We start from the raw sequence: 15,654 nt of genomic DNA on the forward strand, positions 1-15,654 counted from the left end.
AGGGAGTGCCTGACTTTGATCTTATTCCCTTCGTTCCACCTGCTTCTGCGTGTATGTTCATGCAGTTTCATGTCTGAAGACTTGATTAGCATCTCAGGTGTTCCTGAAATATCTCCCATTTGAGAAAATCTGTAGGTGGAAATAGAAAACGCTTGTGAGAATCTGGAGGAGCAAAGATTATAGGAGTCTTCCTCATTAACATGTGTGTGTCCAAGCTGATTTCTATAAGGACTTCAAATCTTAAGACTTTGTATATTTGTAAGAAAAGTAGCCAGATAAAAATAACTTGATTTTTTTGTTTAACAGTGTATTATACTTTGAATTCGAAGTTCCTTTGAACTGGCTATAGACTAGCACACAACTGGTACTTTAGAGGCGCACAGGAGCGCTTCTGCATTCCTTCTGGCATCAGTTCTGTAACCATGACAGTGAAGTCAGACTCCATGAGGTCCTGGTTTGCAGAAAGGGTGTGATTACTCACGGCTATCATTTTGTCCCTACAACGGAAATGGGCTGCTGCAGGTATTTGGTTTATATGCAGGAGTTTTGTAGGTGTGAGTCATATGAGAAGGAGCTCCACTGAAAGACTTTATTTTGGGTTCTTTGGGTAATGATGTTAAGTTTCTTATACATACTGCCACCCAAAGACTCTGGATTTCAGACTATGTGCTAAGTACAGTGTCAATGATAACACTACTGTCCTTTATCATTTTAAGTGGCAGTGTTTAACTGCTTGAAATTTTCTTCTCCTGCTTTTCCAATCCTATCTTTTATTTCAAAGGTGGAGTAATGTGAGAAGAATGCAAAATAGTCAGCTATTTGACTAAGATGTGCTAATGAGAAGAAGGTGATCTATGTTTAAGAACAGGAACAGAAAGTATGTTCAGACTATTACTTCCTTTTTTTTGATATCTGGAAGTAGAAAATAATTTTCTACAGAAAAGAATACATCACTATTTTGAGTAAATTAATTAAAAACTCCAAATTAAATGTTTGACTTGAGGAAGGTTAGGGTTGGTTTTTTGGTTTGTTTCTGTTGGTATGCTTATTAGTTTTGTTTTGTTGTTCAGTGTTTCTTTGTAGGGTTTTTGTTGTTGTTGTTTTTGGTTTTTTTTTCTTTGTTTGCTTTTTGTTTTGTTTTGTTTGTTTGTTTTCTTTCTTTTTTTGTTCTTTAGGTTTTTTTCCACACTGAAATTAACATCTGTTGGGTGGTCAAGGTAGCCAGCTGGTAGCGCCCGTCTTTAGAACTTCTGATCTGTTTCATTTGACCCAGTAGTAAAATAATTAGTCTTAAAATACAGTGTAACAGATGGGAAAATTAAATTACATTAATTGTGATTTGTAACACGTGTCTTTTGGTGAAGCGTTGTAAGCTACACAATCAGCCAGGCTTGAAGACAGTCTGCCCTTTGTCTCACATCCTGACACAACCTTTATCATGGTATACTGATTAACTTTATCATGATCTGAAGAAGGGCATTGTCTCCAACTTTATTGGACTAGGATAGTACTGTATGTTGCCTCCAGGATCAAAAATAGCAGCAGTGAACTTCAACTACCTCCTTAACAGAAGGATGTAGGTCTTCCATGTAGTTATATGAGAGACACTATTAGTTAGATTCATCTGTCATGAGACAGACCTCCAGGCTGTAATGGCTTGATGCTCCCTTTACAGTCTCCTCTTGTTTACTATGGATGGATGGTTGCTCAATCATAGAATCATAGAATGGTTTGGGTTGAAAAGTACCTTAAAGATCATCTAAATCCAACCTCCCTGCCATCGGCAAGGACACCCTCTGCTAGACCAGGTTGCTCAAAGCCCTATCCAACCTGGTCTTGAACACTTCCAGGAATGGGGCATATTCCACAGATGGGGCATGATAACGTTTCTGTGGTAGACATAGAAAACTGGGTGAGAGAATTCCCAACTTGTGAGTCCTGGGACTTGGTAAAATAACCAGTCATTTTTGTAGTGTTGCTTTAAAATGTTTCCCAACAAAAATTATTTTGATCAGATGAAGGTCGCGTTCTGGAAGACAGCTGTTCCTGAGTTAGATATGACTGTTTATATATTAAGTGGCTTCATGTGTATGAATTTTAGTTGTCATGTGATCAATGTGTGTATTTGATAGCAGAGTAGATGAAGAAAGGAGAAGGCTAACCTCTAAGTGTTTCCAAGACATAAAATAGTGAAAGGAAAGCAAGACTCGCAGAAATGAGTAGCTGAAGTGTGAATCCAGATGAATTCTTTGAATGGCTCCTTGAGAGTCTGCTAGAGGCTAGAAACCAGCCAGTGTTGTCCAGAAGGAGGAAACACATGTTACAGCCTCACCTGATGGCTTGCTCAAGCTGTTGTGGCTCCTTGCTGTAAATATATTGTATTGGCTAAGTTCAAGATCTAGAAATTTTGAACCCATATTACACAAATCATGAGACAATTTAGAAAAACAAAGTTGGTCTGTCTCTTGACTCCTTAATTGCTCTTGCCAACAGCTTCTGAATGATGCCAACAAACTTAATAAAATGTCTTTTGCAAGACCAAACCACTGTTACTAGAGCCCTACTGAGATAGGCACTTAGTTGCAAACACAAATGAGATCTAGTACTGCCTGAAAAATGTGTTGTTGGGGTGTCTAGTGATGGTGACTGCAGTGCACCCAAGTGAGATGGTGCATATAGAGATAGGGGCATCAGCTCACTGGACATCATCTCAAGATGTCTAGTAAAGTTCCCATTTTGTCCATTAAGTAAAAAACTGCATTTTAACTTCTAACTACAGCATTTTTCTGATGCTCTTTCATGAGTTCTGTTGCCTGAAAGACACATTTAAGCTTTTAACCTCTCCTCATGGGGACTTACAGAGAATTGGGCTCAAACCTTTTTAATCCTAAGCAAATTTTAACTACTTGAGCTAGATGTAGTGCTAGAGCAGAAGGCATGTGTTTGTTTTAGCTATCATATGGCCAGGGAGCAGTACACACAGGTATAACCTGTGTTCCTTACAGCTCTGTGAGCAAAGCGTAATGGCATTTTGTAAAAATGTTAAAACACTTGTCTCTGGAGATGCCTCAGAACAAGGCCCCTACATGATGAGTTGGCAAAGAGGCTACTGTAGCATGAAGAGGCAGGTTTTAGCAGAACAGAACAAGGTGTACCTGTACATGCTACCAGAAACCTTCTCCTCTAATATGGCAAAGCTTGTGCTCTTTGCTGAACCAGACTTCCACTCTGTTTGGTTATTTGTTCAGAGCGTCTCTCTTTGTTGTGAGGATCAGAGAACTATCTGGAGGTGCATGTGAGGTAAAGTGTCTGAGATTGTTTCAGAGTTTGTGTGACAACAGCATTTTTAGTGAAAAGCAGAATGTATTTTGAAATTTGACTTGTTAACTCTTCCTTTTAATAAGACTTAGGCTGGGCTGGTTTCCCTGTTTGGAATTCAAAGGCTGAGGAGTTAATATTTGATTTCAATCCCAGCTCTCCCGATTTACTTGCTACACATTTTTTCATTTTTTATTTTTAAGATGCAAACCTGTTGATTTCACAGATCAGTGGTTTCTTGGTGTAGTACAGATGATACTGCCTATTTTCCAATTTTTGCACCTTTTAATGAAATTGAGCATCTCTTAGCATGGTGCCTGGCGTACTCTGAACTTCAGGATTGGAGCCTTGGGAAAGTCACTAGTTTAACTTTGATTCTTTTGATGCCAGCTTTTCTAAGAGGAGAAACTGAGCTGAGGTTGCTGAGATTTAGCTTATAACTTTTGGAACTAGCAGAGAGCTGTTTTGTGTCTCTTCATAATAGCTGTCCCCGACAGTTTAACAGAGCTTATTGACCATCTGCTTTGTCTAGTTTGCCACATGGCAGAGTGACAACTAAGCCAAAATACTGGCTGCACAGTGTATTGATTAAACTACTTGCTTGTGAACACTATCAAGATACTAAATTGATGGACGTAGTACATTTAACTTGAAGAGTTTTGTCCTTTCTCTTGCTGCAGTTGCTGGGTGTTGCGCTGAAGAACATAAGATTGGTGGTGAGAAAGGAGCTGTTTGACTGTATGTTGGTGTCCCAATTTGTCTCCTTGCCCTCTGTCTTCTGTTAACCCACTCTCAACAGATGAGACTCAGAGTATATTACAGTCTTGTTCCCCTGCTGCTACTTCTGACTGCTGTTCTTTGCCTCTCACAAAGCTGGCAAAAGCAACAGCTGTTTCATAATTTCTCTGTTTGAAGGGAGAAATATAGTAATGGGGCCAGGGGAGAGAATAAAAAACTAGTCATCTGGCTTGCATAAGGCTAGAGAGAAATGTCTTTCTTGTCTCTTTTTTTGAGAGACAGTATCTCTTCTGGAAGCAGATTTCATAGTCTTCAGTGTTTATATTCCTGGAAGTACAATGCATCTTTCTCCAGGGTGAGAGCAGAAGTTGAGAGCTTTAAGCAAATAGCATTGGTTATGTCTGCATATCTCTAGCTGGAGAAACCTGACTGTGGGCTGCTTGTTAGTGCGACTAATTCTGCTCAAAGGCATAGCCCCCTGGGAAAGCAGTTTTTAAATCCAGACTGTGCTGGTGGCAGACATATAACATACTCCCCGAAAGGGATGTGGCAAGACTTCGGCAATATCCAACAACTGTCTGCTTGATCAAGGGACAAGAGATGCTGTAGGTAGCATCTCTGCATTTACAAGCCGAATCCTGTTGAGCTTGTTATAATGAACACATGGCTTGTTAATATGCTCTGCTGGGCTGTGGCAAGCCATGCTTCTTCAAGGCTTTGCTACCTATACTTTCATTGCAGAAATTTGTGTACATTCTTTTTCTTCTGGTAATTTTCTGTAACAACAGGTAACTGTTCATGCATATGTGGATGTAGGTGCATATTTGTGGTTTATTAACATGATCCTGAAGGGTTAGTGTGTATATATGTGTGCACTGTGTATATAGTGTGGTGTTGGATGGTGTAACATGAAATAATATTGCAATTCAGTGTAACATCAGTCTGAATGAAGCTACTGTTTGGCTCTATTTTTAATATACCTGAGCTGCTGGAAATGCTTTGCATAGTATGGAAACAACTTCAAGAGAAAACTGAAAGAGTGCTGTAGTCATTTGGGTTCTGTCTGAAAAGCTGTGTCTAGTTGGCTGCAGACAAGGCCACTGATAACATACCCTTGTTTTGGCCTCTAGAAACTCAGTGCTAACCAGAAGCATCGCTCTGATTTTGTTCTGGACTTCCAGGAGCTGCAGAGGATCTCTGATTTACATCAAAGTGCTTTGGATCCCAGGTAATCTTGGTGTGTATGCTGTCCTACAGAACCAGGAAACTATTTAAGAAATGAGATCTTGAGTATGCATGAGAGTTCTCTCCTTTCTGAGAATCTCTGGTATTCCAGATAATTGAAGGTGGCACCTTCTGGCATTTAAAGGATACTTGAGAAAATTGCAGTCCCCTTAAAATCTTTTTTACTTCCCACCGTTTTTTCCCTACTGCGTTAATTAACATACTTAAGAGTAGTCTTTTACTTGTTTGTCAACTTGAAAATGTGAGGATTATGGCCCCTCTGCCAGGGCTCTAACACTGATAATGAAGAGCTAGGCTTAATACAGCTTTAGAAAAATATTCCTTTCCTGGAGCTGTAGTTCAGTGTAGGAAACAGTTTAAGCAGTTGGTTTTTTTTGGCATGTATATGGGAGTTGTACTGCTAAGAAGGGGGTGGAGGGGGTGGGGAAGTGTTCATGCTTCAGCAGCCTCTTGGAGTTCTTTCCCTTCAGTTCAGCCCAATTGAATTTCTCTGTTCTTGCTATTGTCACTCCGTAAGTTCATCTCATTTAAGGACCTCATCAGTCCTGGGCTTGCTCTATTTGCCTGCATCATCTTTCCACTACAGAGATTTGTGAGGGCTAGCAGCTGTTGCATGAGCATCTGGAATGTTTATGGTTGTGCTGGAAAATATAGCCCGTTTGTGTATCTGAGGAGCAGAGGGACATCTCAGTGCTTTGGCCTCATTCTATTTTGAGCTTGCTAACACTGTCATGATCATACAGCTCACCACAAGTTTTCATTATCCAATGTGAAAAGGTCTGCCACATGTTTGCTGCTGGCAAGATGATAGTTTGTTGTGGAAGATGATAGGCTCTTTGGCATTTAAAAAGTAAAGCTGCAAGTAAATTAGAAGCTTCAGGAATGACTTCAGTTTTTTACTTTTATACAAAGCCAAAACAACAAATATCTTGCCTTACATTATACTTTTCTTCTTCTGAATGCCTTAAATTACTTTTCAGGCTATGGTTATGGAACTACAAAGCTTTTATTTCTTTAAAAAAAAAAGTGTATATATGTCCACATCATCCATAACTTGTTTCTTTTGGAATGCCACTGGAAAGAAAAACACTTTTTTCTTCTTCCTGTGACTGTTTCCAACAATGCATATGATTAGAGATTGCTGACAAGTCCTGACTTCGCAAGTTTGTGTCTCTGTGAAAGATGGAGGAAAATATTTTCACATATATTTGACATTGGCTTAGGAAAGATAAAACTTGAAGTTGAAGCAGAAGAAGGAGAACAAATTTTAGGCTGATCACAGCAAAGTGAGATTTTGTTGAAAAAGTGCACTATTTAGGGGTCAAGGAAGCTGAAATGGGAGTTCCTGATGCTGAAGGCTACCTTGGAAGGCAGTTAAGCTGGTGTCTCTTCTTAAAACAGTTGTTGCAGATCATCTGCAGGCTCTACCAAGTGATACTTGCTCAGTTTTCATTTTCAAGGTGGCAACACAATTAATAAAGTTTGCTGGCTGTTCAAAGTGCAATTCTTTGGCAGTAAGCAAAGGTTAGCTTCTCTTGGGATGGGTAACTATGATCATAGGGACACAGTGAAATAGGTAGAAGAATGCAGGGAGCTGGGACTCAAAAAGATTTGCTGCAAGCTTTTCTTTTGGTTGTGCTTTGGACACAAAGCACAAGAGAAGAATGAATTCTTCTCTTGCATTTGTGCTCTAATGGCAAGGATGTGCTCTTGATGTGTAATTAGTGTCTCCTTACAACCCATTTTTCAGAGTCAGGAAAGTGTGAATGTGTATACTTGAACCTAAATGAATTGGAAGGCATTTTTGACACATTTTTGGGAGCTTTTAAATGGTGGTATCCTAAAATGCTAGCTAAAACCTAAATTCCTTTCAAATATGCCACACTTGGATATAATAAAAGAATTTTGGAAAAAATGAGAGAGCTAAAACTTATTGACAATTAGATATTAACTAAAATGGGATGAAATGACATGACATTGAACCCATGAGCACATATATCAGGTAGTGAAGTGGTGCTTTTGCAAGTGTGAAGGAAGGGTGCATGGCAGAAAACTCAGTTAACAAACCAGCTGGGAAGACAACACTTCAATGCAAGAAAGAGATCTGAATGGTTCCATTAAAAATCCCTGTTTTGAAAGGAATTAGTACACCTATAACAATGGCAGAGGAGATAGTCTTAATTTATATGTTCAGCTTTCACCTTCCAGCACTTACTTGTTTTCTCTGTCTTCCAGTGATACAAACTTTTCAGATGAGACATTTATTGAATTGTGAAGTGTTAACAAAATGGATCTTTTTTTGTATATTTCTTACTGGCTTGGTCTATTTTGTACATAGAGAAAAGTTGGGCAAAAATGCCTTTTTCTAACTTAGCAGCTGTGTCTGCATTAGCATCATAATGACTCTTCCTTGGAGACTGGGCAAGAATTTCCCAACCAGGAGAGGAAAGCACAAACAGGTATTTTGCCTGTTCAAGACAAGTGGGCATTTTTCTGTCATACTGGGCAGTTGCATCAGTGTCATAGTCAAAACCACATGATTTTCAAGGGTTGTCACAATTTTTCTGAAGTTATCAAATACCCACATTGTAAAATAAGAGTAAATAGCAAGTTGTATTTGACTCACACTTCCATTACCCAACTAAACCAATGGAAGTGTTTAAATGAATGATAGGGCCATGAACCAAGCCAGGCCTGCCAAACTGTGTTTTTTCGCCAGCTTGGGATTCCTAGAAGCTGTTTTGTTCCAAGTCAGAGCCTATTTTGGTTTCTCACTGTTGGATGCTTTATGACGGGAGTTCTGAGCAAGTGCTTCCTAAACAGCTGCTCGTACAACAACTACTGTGTATGGACGGACCAGAGTCAGCACTGCAAGTGTGTGACCCCTGACTAGTGTTTCAGTCACCCATTCAAGCAACAGATAAATACCAAACTAAAAATAGCAAGTCCAGGGCCTAGGATAAGTATTTTCAGTCACCTACATAATAGGCTCTTTTGAAAACTTGTTAAAACACAGGATACCAAGAAATTGTTTTGATAAAAAAAACCCCTAAGTAGTGTGTGTATGCATTTGTTTTACTTTTACAAAATTCCATTTAACAGCTAATTAGAGGAAAAGTTACTCCTGTTGATTCTTCACAAATTACTTCCTTAGCTTTCATATAATAATAATAATGAATAAATTAAAAAAAAAAAAACAAACAAAAAAACCCAAACAAACAAACAAAAACAACAAACCAAACTGAGAGGCAAAAATTCTTGAACAGAAGCAGGGAAAAGGAAAGTAAAAGGATCTATTATTTATCTTTATTGGCCAAGGCACCTGCACGAGCCACCAGTGCTGTTTGTCATTGCAGGCTGCATCCAACTCTGTACGAGTTACCTTCCTGCTGATGATGGGAGGATGCAGCCTGTGAAATGTGGCAGCCAGCCCAGGCATCTAAGTAAAAAGGCATGGTCTTCTGAAAGAGCACAGAAAGTCTTCCTTCCAGCCAAGAAAACTTGATGGGTGTGTTGGTGACCAACAATAGGCAGTGTGTCTGCTAGGCAAGCCCAGCCTCAACTGAGTTGGCAGAGTTTGAAGTGCAATAAAACTCTCCTAACACATTGTTCTTTCAATAGCAGCTTTATGGCCCTGCTAGCAAGCAGGATAGAGAACTGTGGAAATAGAGGAACTAAGGTGTCTTCTTCTGTGTGCACACTTCTAGAGTATTTGAGTGAGGTCACCATGGCATTCTCATATAGTCTAAATAAATATGAAGGTAACTCTGACAGTAGTGGTCACATTGGTGCAGAAATATACAGTGTGTTTTAGTGGCTGGTTATCCCATACTGATTAAAGGGAGCCCCTGACTTTCACTTGAAAATCCCATTGCCATAACTCCTGGGTGTAGGTAGGCCAGAATCTACATTGAAACAGCTTGTGGAAATTATTATGCTTCATCTATTACAAGTTATTAACACTATAAAACTCTAGCTTCACGTTGGGGTTTTCAACTACTTGCTTTTTTGTTGTTTGCCAAATGGTACCATTTTTCCTTCAAAGCTTAGTGCCACACAGTTATGCCAACACAAAGGCAGTTTAGATGTGGCATGCAGCCTCTGCCTGTGGTGCAGCAGAACACAGCAGCAGGGGAGCGGCCCAGGTTTTCCGTTGCTCCATTCAGAAAACCCATAGTTGCATAGTCTCTATAGATTCAGTTGTCCTCTGAAATTGGCCCTGCCTCCCTTTCAGCTGAGTAACTTCACTTCAGGAAGTGGTTTGGCAGTACTTGTACCCGTCTCACTGTGCTTTAACTTAACCTTCCCTTTCCTTTTTTTCAACTGAATTTTGACACATGGCTGTCTTACTTTTCCTCCACCCCTTATACAGGGTAAAATGTCATGCTAACCATGTTGTGATGTAGGAGCTAACAGCTGACTTAAATTTAGTGTCTGTAGCTGTAAGTTTAAGTCATGGTGTGTTGCCATTGTCTTTCTGCCCTCTAACCTTCTAATCGAAGGAAAGCCAAAACTGCAGTGGCATCTGCAAAAACAGCAGCTGCCTCTGTGTTGAATGTCAATGCAGGCAGGCTTTTGTTTTGGGGGAGGGTGAAGATATTCAGGGAAGCTGGATGGAGGGACATGTACTACTCTGGATGTGGATGTCCTTTCACTATCCTCTTTCACAAAGGCTTGCCCATAAAGGAAGCTTTCACAGGAATTGCATTGAGGGATGATGATCTCTGCCCAAAACCCTAATCCCTCCTTGCTGATAGAGGAACCCCACATGAAATAACAGTACAACAGAGTTGTGTCTTTTTGTATCACCTAAGTGCCAGGATTGTGCTGTTGCCATTTTTATGTACTACTGTGCTACAATAAAAACTTCAGGGTGCATTTACTGCTTTAGAAGGGCTGACTCTTTGAATGGAACTCGGAATTGAAATAACATCTGTCTACTTCATCTACTCTACTGTCACTTGAGAGCCAAGAGGAGAGGCAGTGCCAGCTTGGAACAAACAACAATGGCTTACAGTGACTGAGCCAGCTTGAGTAATGAGATGGAAGAACTTGGCATGAGTTGGTGCCCCTCCCCTATTTATTAAAAATATCAGTTGTTGCTAATCGCTTTAATGAGGTTCATGACTAGAATTTTAAATGTTTTGTGTGTACAGCCATTACCCTGTTAGTATATTTTTAACTTACACTTGAATTCTGAAGCTGTAGCTGTATGTAACTCCTGGCACATACATTAACATTAAGATGCCCTTATACTTAAGTGATTCCCAGAAGTTTTTAAATTTGTTTTGTGCCATATTTTTTCTTTATAGTTGTTTCTAAGTAAGGATGTTTGAGCTGTTCTTGGCTATTGATAAGTAACACTAACATACAGGATTAGTGTCCCAGTTTGCCTAGGGTAATATCCTTATACAGGGATTGTCCTGCTTGACATCATTCTGTTCTGAGTTCCTTCCTCCTTCCCACCACCCAAAACCAAACCCTTCAAACCTATGACGACTTATACTTTCTAGGCAACTTGCAAGCTGATTGACAAGTTATATTTTCAGGTAATATAACTCACAGAGGGAGCATGTCCCTGTTGTTTGACTGTATCAAATCTCTAAACTTGCCATTATGGAGACTGATTAAATCAGAACTTTGTGTCCCTCTTTTTGCCTTTAAGGGACATACTGCTCAAACTGATCTGCTACCTGTATGACAGGAAAAGACAATGAAGATGGTGGTAGATATGGAGGAGGCCAAGAATTCCTAACAGTACCTTTTCAGGGAAGGTTAGCTAGGTTGCAGGATGGGCATGCTTTTCCAGTTGTCAAAGGAGCATGGTGGTATCTGTTTCAACATGTAGTCCTGTGCTTTTTCTCATAGTATGTCTCTGGCTGGGAGCAACACACCCCAAAGTTGCATACTGGCACGGATCTGGGATGCTGTTAGTCTACGCTTTAGACCTTGGAGCTTGAGAGTACTCCCTGTTGTTCCCTGGGTTCAGACAGGAGTCTCCAACAGATTTCCTCGTTGAGATTTCCTTGTAATGTGATATGCACTTCCTAATATAAGCTTTAGGCTGTTTGCCCACTTATCTACTTACCAAAATAGGGTGAATTGGCAGATGCAGACGGGCTTTAGCTGTTTCTTTCTTCTCTGAGCCAGGTGGATGTGGATAAGCTTTGGTCTGGAAATTTAATTGCTGTGTTAATAGACTATGGCACTTGAATGTACATGCTCTGCCAACAGGGTTTATTCTCTTGGTCTTAAAGCTGCCCTAATCCAACTATATTTTCTGGACCATGCAGCATGACACACTGGCTGAGCAAACTGCAGTCCAGCTGTGCCTGCCTGTGTAGACACTACCACTGAATATAAGTATCTGTCCATCTTTTCTGCAGGTTTGTTCCACCCTGTTCATTGCTAGACTTTAGTGATTCCTCGGTAAGCTCCCCCTCTGCTTCACAGCAAGATGTGTAGTTCTCCATACAGAGCCCCATAATCATTGTTCTTGGCATTACTCTTGATTTAACAACCAGCAAACACACTTTTAAAATGTTAAACTTGTCCAAATTGAAATCATCTGAGCTGAGGAGGTTCTCAGTATGTGCTTGCCTCAGATGGAATATCTTGGAAAGATTTTTAGGTAAGACTTCAGTTATTTCTGATGTTGAGACTAAAATTGGGAGGAAAAATGAGTGGTTTTTTCACATTGCTTGAGGACTTTCAACAGCTGAGTTGAAACTCTAATATGTCTGATCTTGGAAATTTAGGAGGGATCAGATTTGCTGTGTGTCAGAGATACCTGTGGCCAGTTTATGGAAGTGTTCTCAGTTTAATCACACACCTCCCCTCCTCTTTCACTTGTGCTTGTCATATGCCCGAACTTGTTAAAGTTTGGCAATAAGCTCAAAGATTGTCATATGTGAACAAACTTGCTCTGTAGGGAGCTAGAAGTGGCTCGGCTCTTGCAGTTCGTCTTGGCAGGAAGCCCTGGTCACAGTGGCTGGGAGCTGAGTTGCTTGCAGCAGTCCTTTCTTTGGCCCTCAGTTGAAGGGAAAAGGTAGATTGGATGGATGTAGGAGCAATACCCCAAAAAGTAGACACATAGGTGGTAGGATTTTGCAGGAATCAAGCTGTGAGATTAAAAGCTTGAGGGCTGCATTTTTAAGAACAGGAGTAGAGGACAATGTGTACTTGAGGACAGAAGTTAGACTGTTGTTCTCCAGATCTGAGAACTGCATCTGGGTCTCAGAAGACCTTTCCATGGTCTACCAGCAACTTCAGGGGCCCTTGCTGTGTTTGCAAAGTGTTACCTCCCTCTAGTGGTGTGAGTGCAAGGCTATGCACTGCTAGTGCCGGGGGTGAGGGTAGGTCATATCTAGACCATATAGATAAAACACTGTCTCCTCGACTTTTATCCAGCTGTTCGTACCGTGTTATGTAGATGTGAGATACTGGGCAGCTTGCATAAGCCATTCTCTTGACAGGTGAGCACTTGATGACCCTCCTTTTCTGTGTATTTAACTTAATCCATATGATGTCAGGCTTGAAGATGGGCTCAGCACAGGAGAAGGTTTCTGTTAGATGGCCACGCTACCACAGATAAATTATGATTATTCAGAAACAGTAGGATCATTGACTCAAAATGAGTGGACAAACCTGGTAGCTTTGCCTTGAATGTGCCTGCACTTTCATTTAATGAACAAGAGTGATGGAGGAAGGTAAATTTGCTGTTGGTGGAAGAGGCTGCTGCTCTGGTTAGAACAGATTGGGTACAACATGGGTTTTTCTAGCTTTTAGCTGGAGCCAATACTAGATGGCACGTGCTCAGGAGTGTGGGGCCTCACACTGTGTGTTGCCTTTCAGATTTCACATTCAATGACTGGTTGCTAATGAGATAAGTGCCTGATGAGGGAGAAAATAATATGTAACTGCATGCTAAAGATTGTATCATACTGGGAGCAGCATCCTAAATGTGTTCACTGATTGTCAGTTGTACAAACTAATATTCACTGCTGCATGAACCACTTCACCGGGACCAACAGAAATGAGAGATAATTTTTTTCCATGTCTAACATTAGATCATCATGTCTGCTATGGCATTATTGCTGCCAATATTCCAGGATTGGAGAAAACATGCTGTCATTTAGTAATTGGGTTGTACCACTGAGGATTCTTGTTCCTACTGCAAGTTTTACAAACCCTGGCACTTTTGAGTCTCTTCTTGCTGTCTCCAGCATCCTTTCCTAATCTTCTCCTCCTCATACCAATCAGTAGACATGAGTAGTCTTTTTGTCTTGAAAATAGCTTTATTTTACCTGTGTCTTTTGACTCCCCACTTAATTATTCTTTTTTTATTCTCACTTTTATCTACTTTTGCCCTGACCCAAAACAACTGTAGGCTTTGAAACAAGGAACACATGGGTTTTTCCTTTGTTTTTTAGACAAATGACTATTTGGTCATAGTCATTTACCTGGATTAAGTGCAATCCATTCATAATCCCATCAGGTTACACATGCAACCAATGACTTCTAGTCCTGGTAATTTATGGCACTTTTATTTGTCATCCTGAGACGTAAGCCATTGTCTAGTAGTGCCATCCATGTCTGCAGATGACCTTGTTTAGAGCTAACTGTATTAGATGCCCATCACATGTCTGTTCCAATATAAATAAATATTTTCTATATTAAATTGATATTTCTAGAAAAACTGATCCTATTTTCTAGTTCAGTTTTGATCACTTACACTGGCATCTTCCAGGACTTTGTGAGAAATCCCTGATTCATACAATCTGAAACTTCCATACATCTGAACTGTATGGTTGTCTTTCCTTCCTTTGCTTTAATTTTTCTCTTGCTGTCCTTTCATGTTGCTTCCAAACGCACTATACAAATATTGGCTTTAACTTTTCTTCCTGCATTTAACTTCTCCTGTCTTTGCCAAATTTAAAATCTAAAGTAAACACCAAACAAGCCTATTTAATTATTTCGCAGCACTGCAAATGAGATGATGCACATTGAATGGGCAGTGAGGATGTGGGATAATAGGCTAATTTAAGTGTTGGATTTATAGGGGAAAGTTATCCATAGAGCAACTATTGCCTTTTAAATTTTAAAGCCTCAGATAAATGTTTAGTTAGTAAATACCTGGAATTATGTCAGACCAGCTTTTGCTGTACTGGAGGTACTGTCCTCAAGGTCAGCAGACTGGGATATGTAAGTGTTCTTCAAGATGCCCCTGCCAAATCCGGCCTTTGGCTTAAACTGCTGTGGGAGCTGGTTTCAAAGGCTTTTTTCTGGTCTCACTAAAGGATGCTCACCTGTTTCTGTTCCATTCACCACTGAGGCTGTGATCACCTCTGTCAGCTGGAGAGGTTGTAATATCTTAAACTGCTACATCTATTTACTACATAATGCACATCTGTGCCCAAGGTCTTCTGCCAGTAGCTTGCAAAGAGTTCATGCAACCTAAGGAGTCATGGGGCTATCTTTCAATGCAAGGTTGAATTTAAGTATGGAAACTAACTTTCATATTTTTTGACTTTTGAATACTGCAGCAGAAATCAGCTCACATTCTGCCTTCATTGTTAATGCAAACTGGTGAGGGTGCTTAAAAGCAGTGTCCATTCTCTCTGCCCCCCCCCCCCCCCCCCGTGTTTCAATTCATAGATAGCATCTGCAACCCCCCACGTCTTCTATTTTAGCTTCCCTGGGGGCTACTCCCTGTGTCAGCATGCTGCTTGTGGTTTCTGCCCCATCCCTACCCCTCCCATCATCTACTATTTGCATCACCTTGTCTCCTCTCACTGGAGCAGAACATGGCAGTGCTTTGTTTTTTTTTTTCACAGCCTTGTGACACTAACAAGACCCTCAAAATACAACCTTTTGGCTATGCACAGACCTTTTCAGGCTTGCCCCTGCCTAATCTGTAGCTGCTTAATTGTAGTAGGAACAATCACATTTATCTCAGTAGTAGGAGCAATCACATTTATCTCACCAATAAAATGTGTCAAACAGAAGACATGACTGTGTCTTCCTTCCCTCTGTCATTACAGCTGTTGTGGAGCAGTCAGGCTCCTGACCTAAGGACATGTTTTTTATGCCTAACATAAAACTCTTGAGATCATGCAGGCACAGTAGTTCAGATGGAGAAAAGATGCTTTGATTATGTTTGTTCTTTCAGCCAAAAATTAAGACCAAGAGATAGCTTTTTGAGCTTCCCCCTTCACTTGTGTTCTGTATCAGAGTTCAAATCTGCTGTGAAGTGAAGAAGATACACATGATATTTTACAGAAAATGTAACTTAATTGAATGGCAGTATGTCAGACACAATTGAAGTTCCTCACTTTGGAAGTATTTCTAATT

General features: G+C 40.3%; 1 protein-coding gene across 6 annotated transcripts in view; it reads left to right on the plus strand.

Annotated features, from left to right (window-relative positions):
- The window catches only part of PPP1R14C (protein phosphatase 1 regulatory inhibitor subunit 14C), a 54,349-nt gene that overhangs the window by 22,462 nt on the left and 16,233 nt on the right, over positions 1-15,654 (plus strand). For 3 of the 6 annotated variants that reach the window (XR_007908287.1, XM_051811252.1, XM_051811248.1), the window contains exon 2: positions 5,187-5,284. The exons of 2 other annotated variants lie outside the window; for them this stretch is intronic. Coding sequence is in view for 3 of the 4 variants with exons in the window: in XM_051811252.1 (XP_051667212.1) it covers positions 5,187-5,284 (98 nt within the window). In the remaining variant the exon portion in view is untranslated. Of the gene's footprint in view, positions 1-5,186; positions 5,285-11,687; positions 11,858-15,654 lie in introns of those variants that run through there. One more of the 6 variants, XM_051811251.1, reaches the window with a different exon arrangement.

The sequence above is a fragment of the Manacus candei genome, unplaced genomic scaffold, assembly GCF_025592945.1.
Source record: "Manacus candei isolate 608988 ecotype Guabito, Panama unplaced genomic scaffold, ASM2559294v1 h1tg000081l, whole genome shotgun sequence".
In the NCBI taxonomy this organism is placed as follows: domain Eukaryota; kingdom Metazoa; phylum Chordata; class Aves; order Passeriformes; family Pipridae; genus Manacus; species Manacus candei.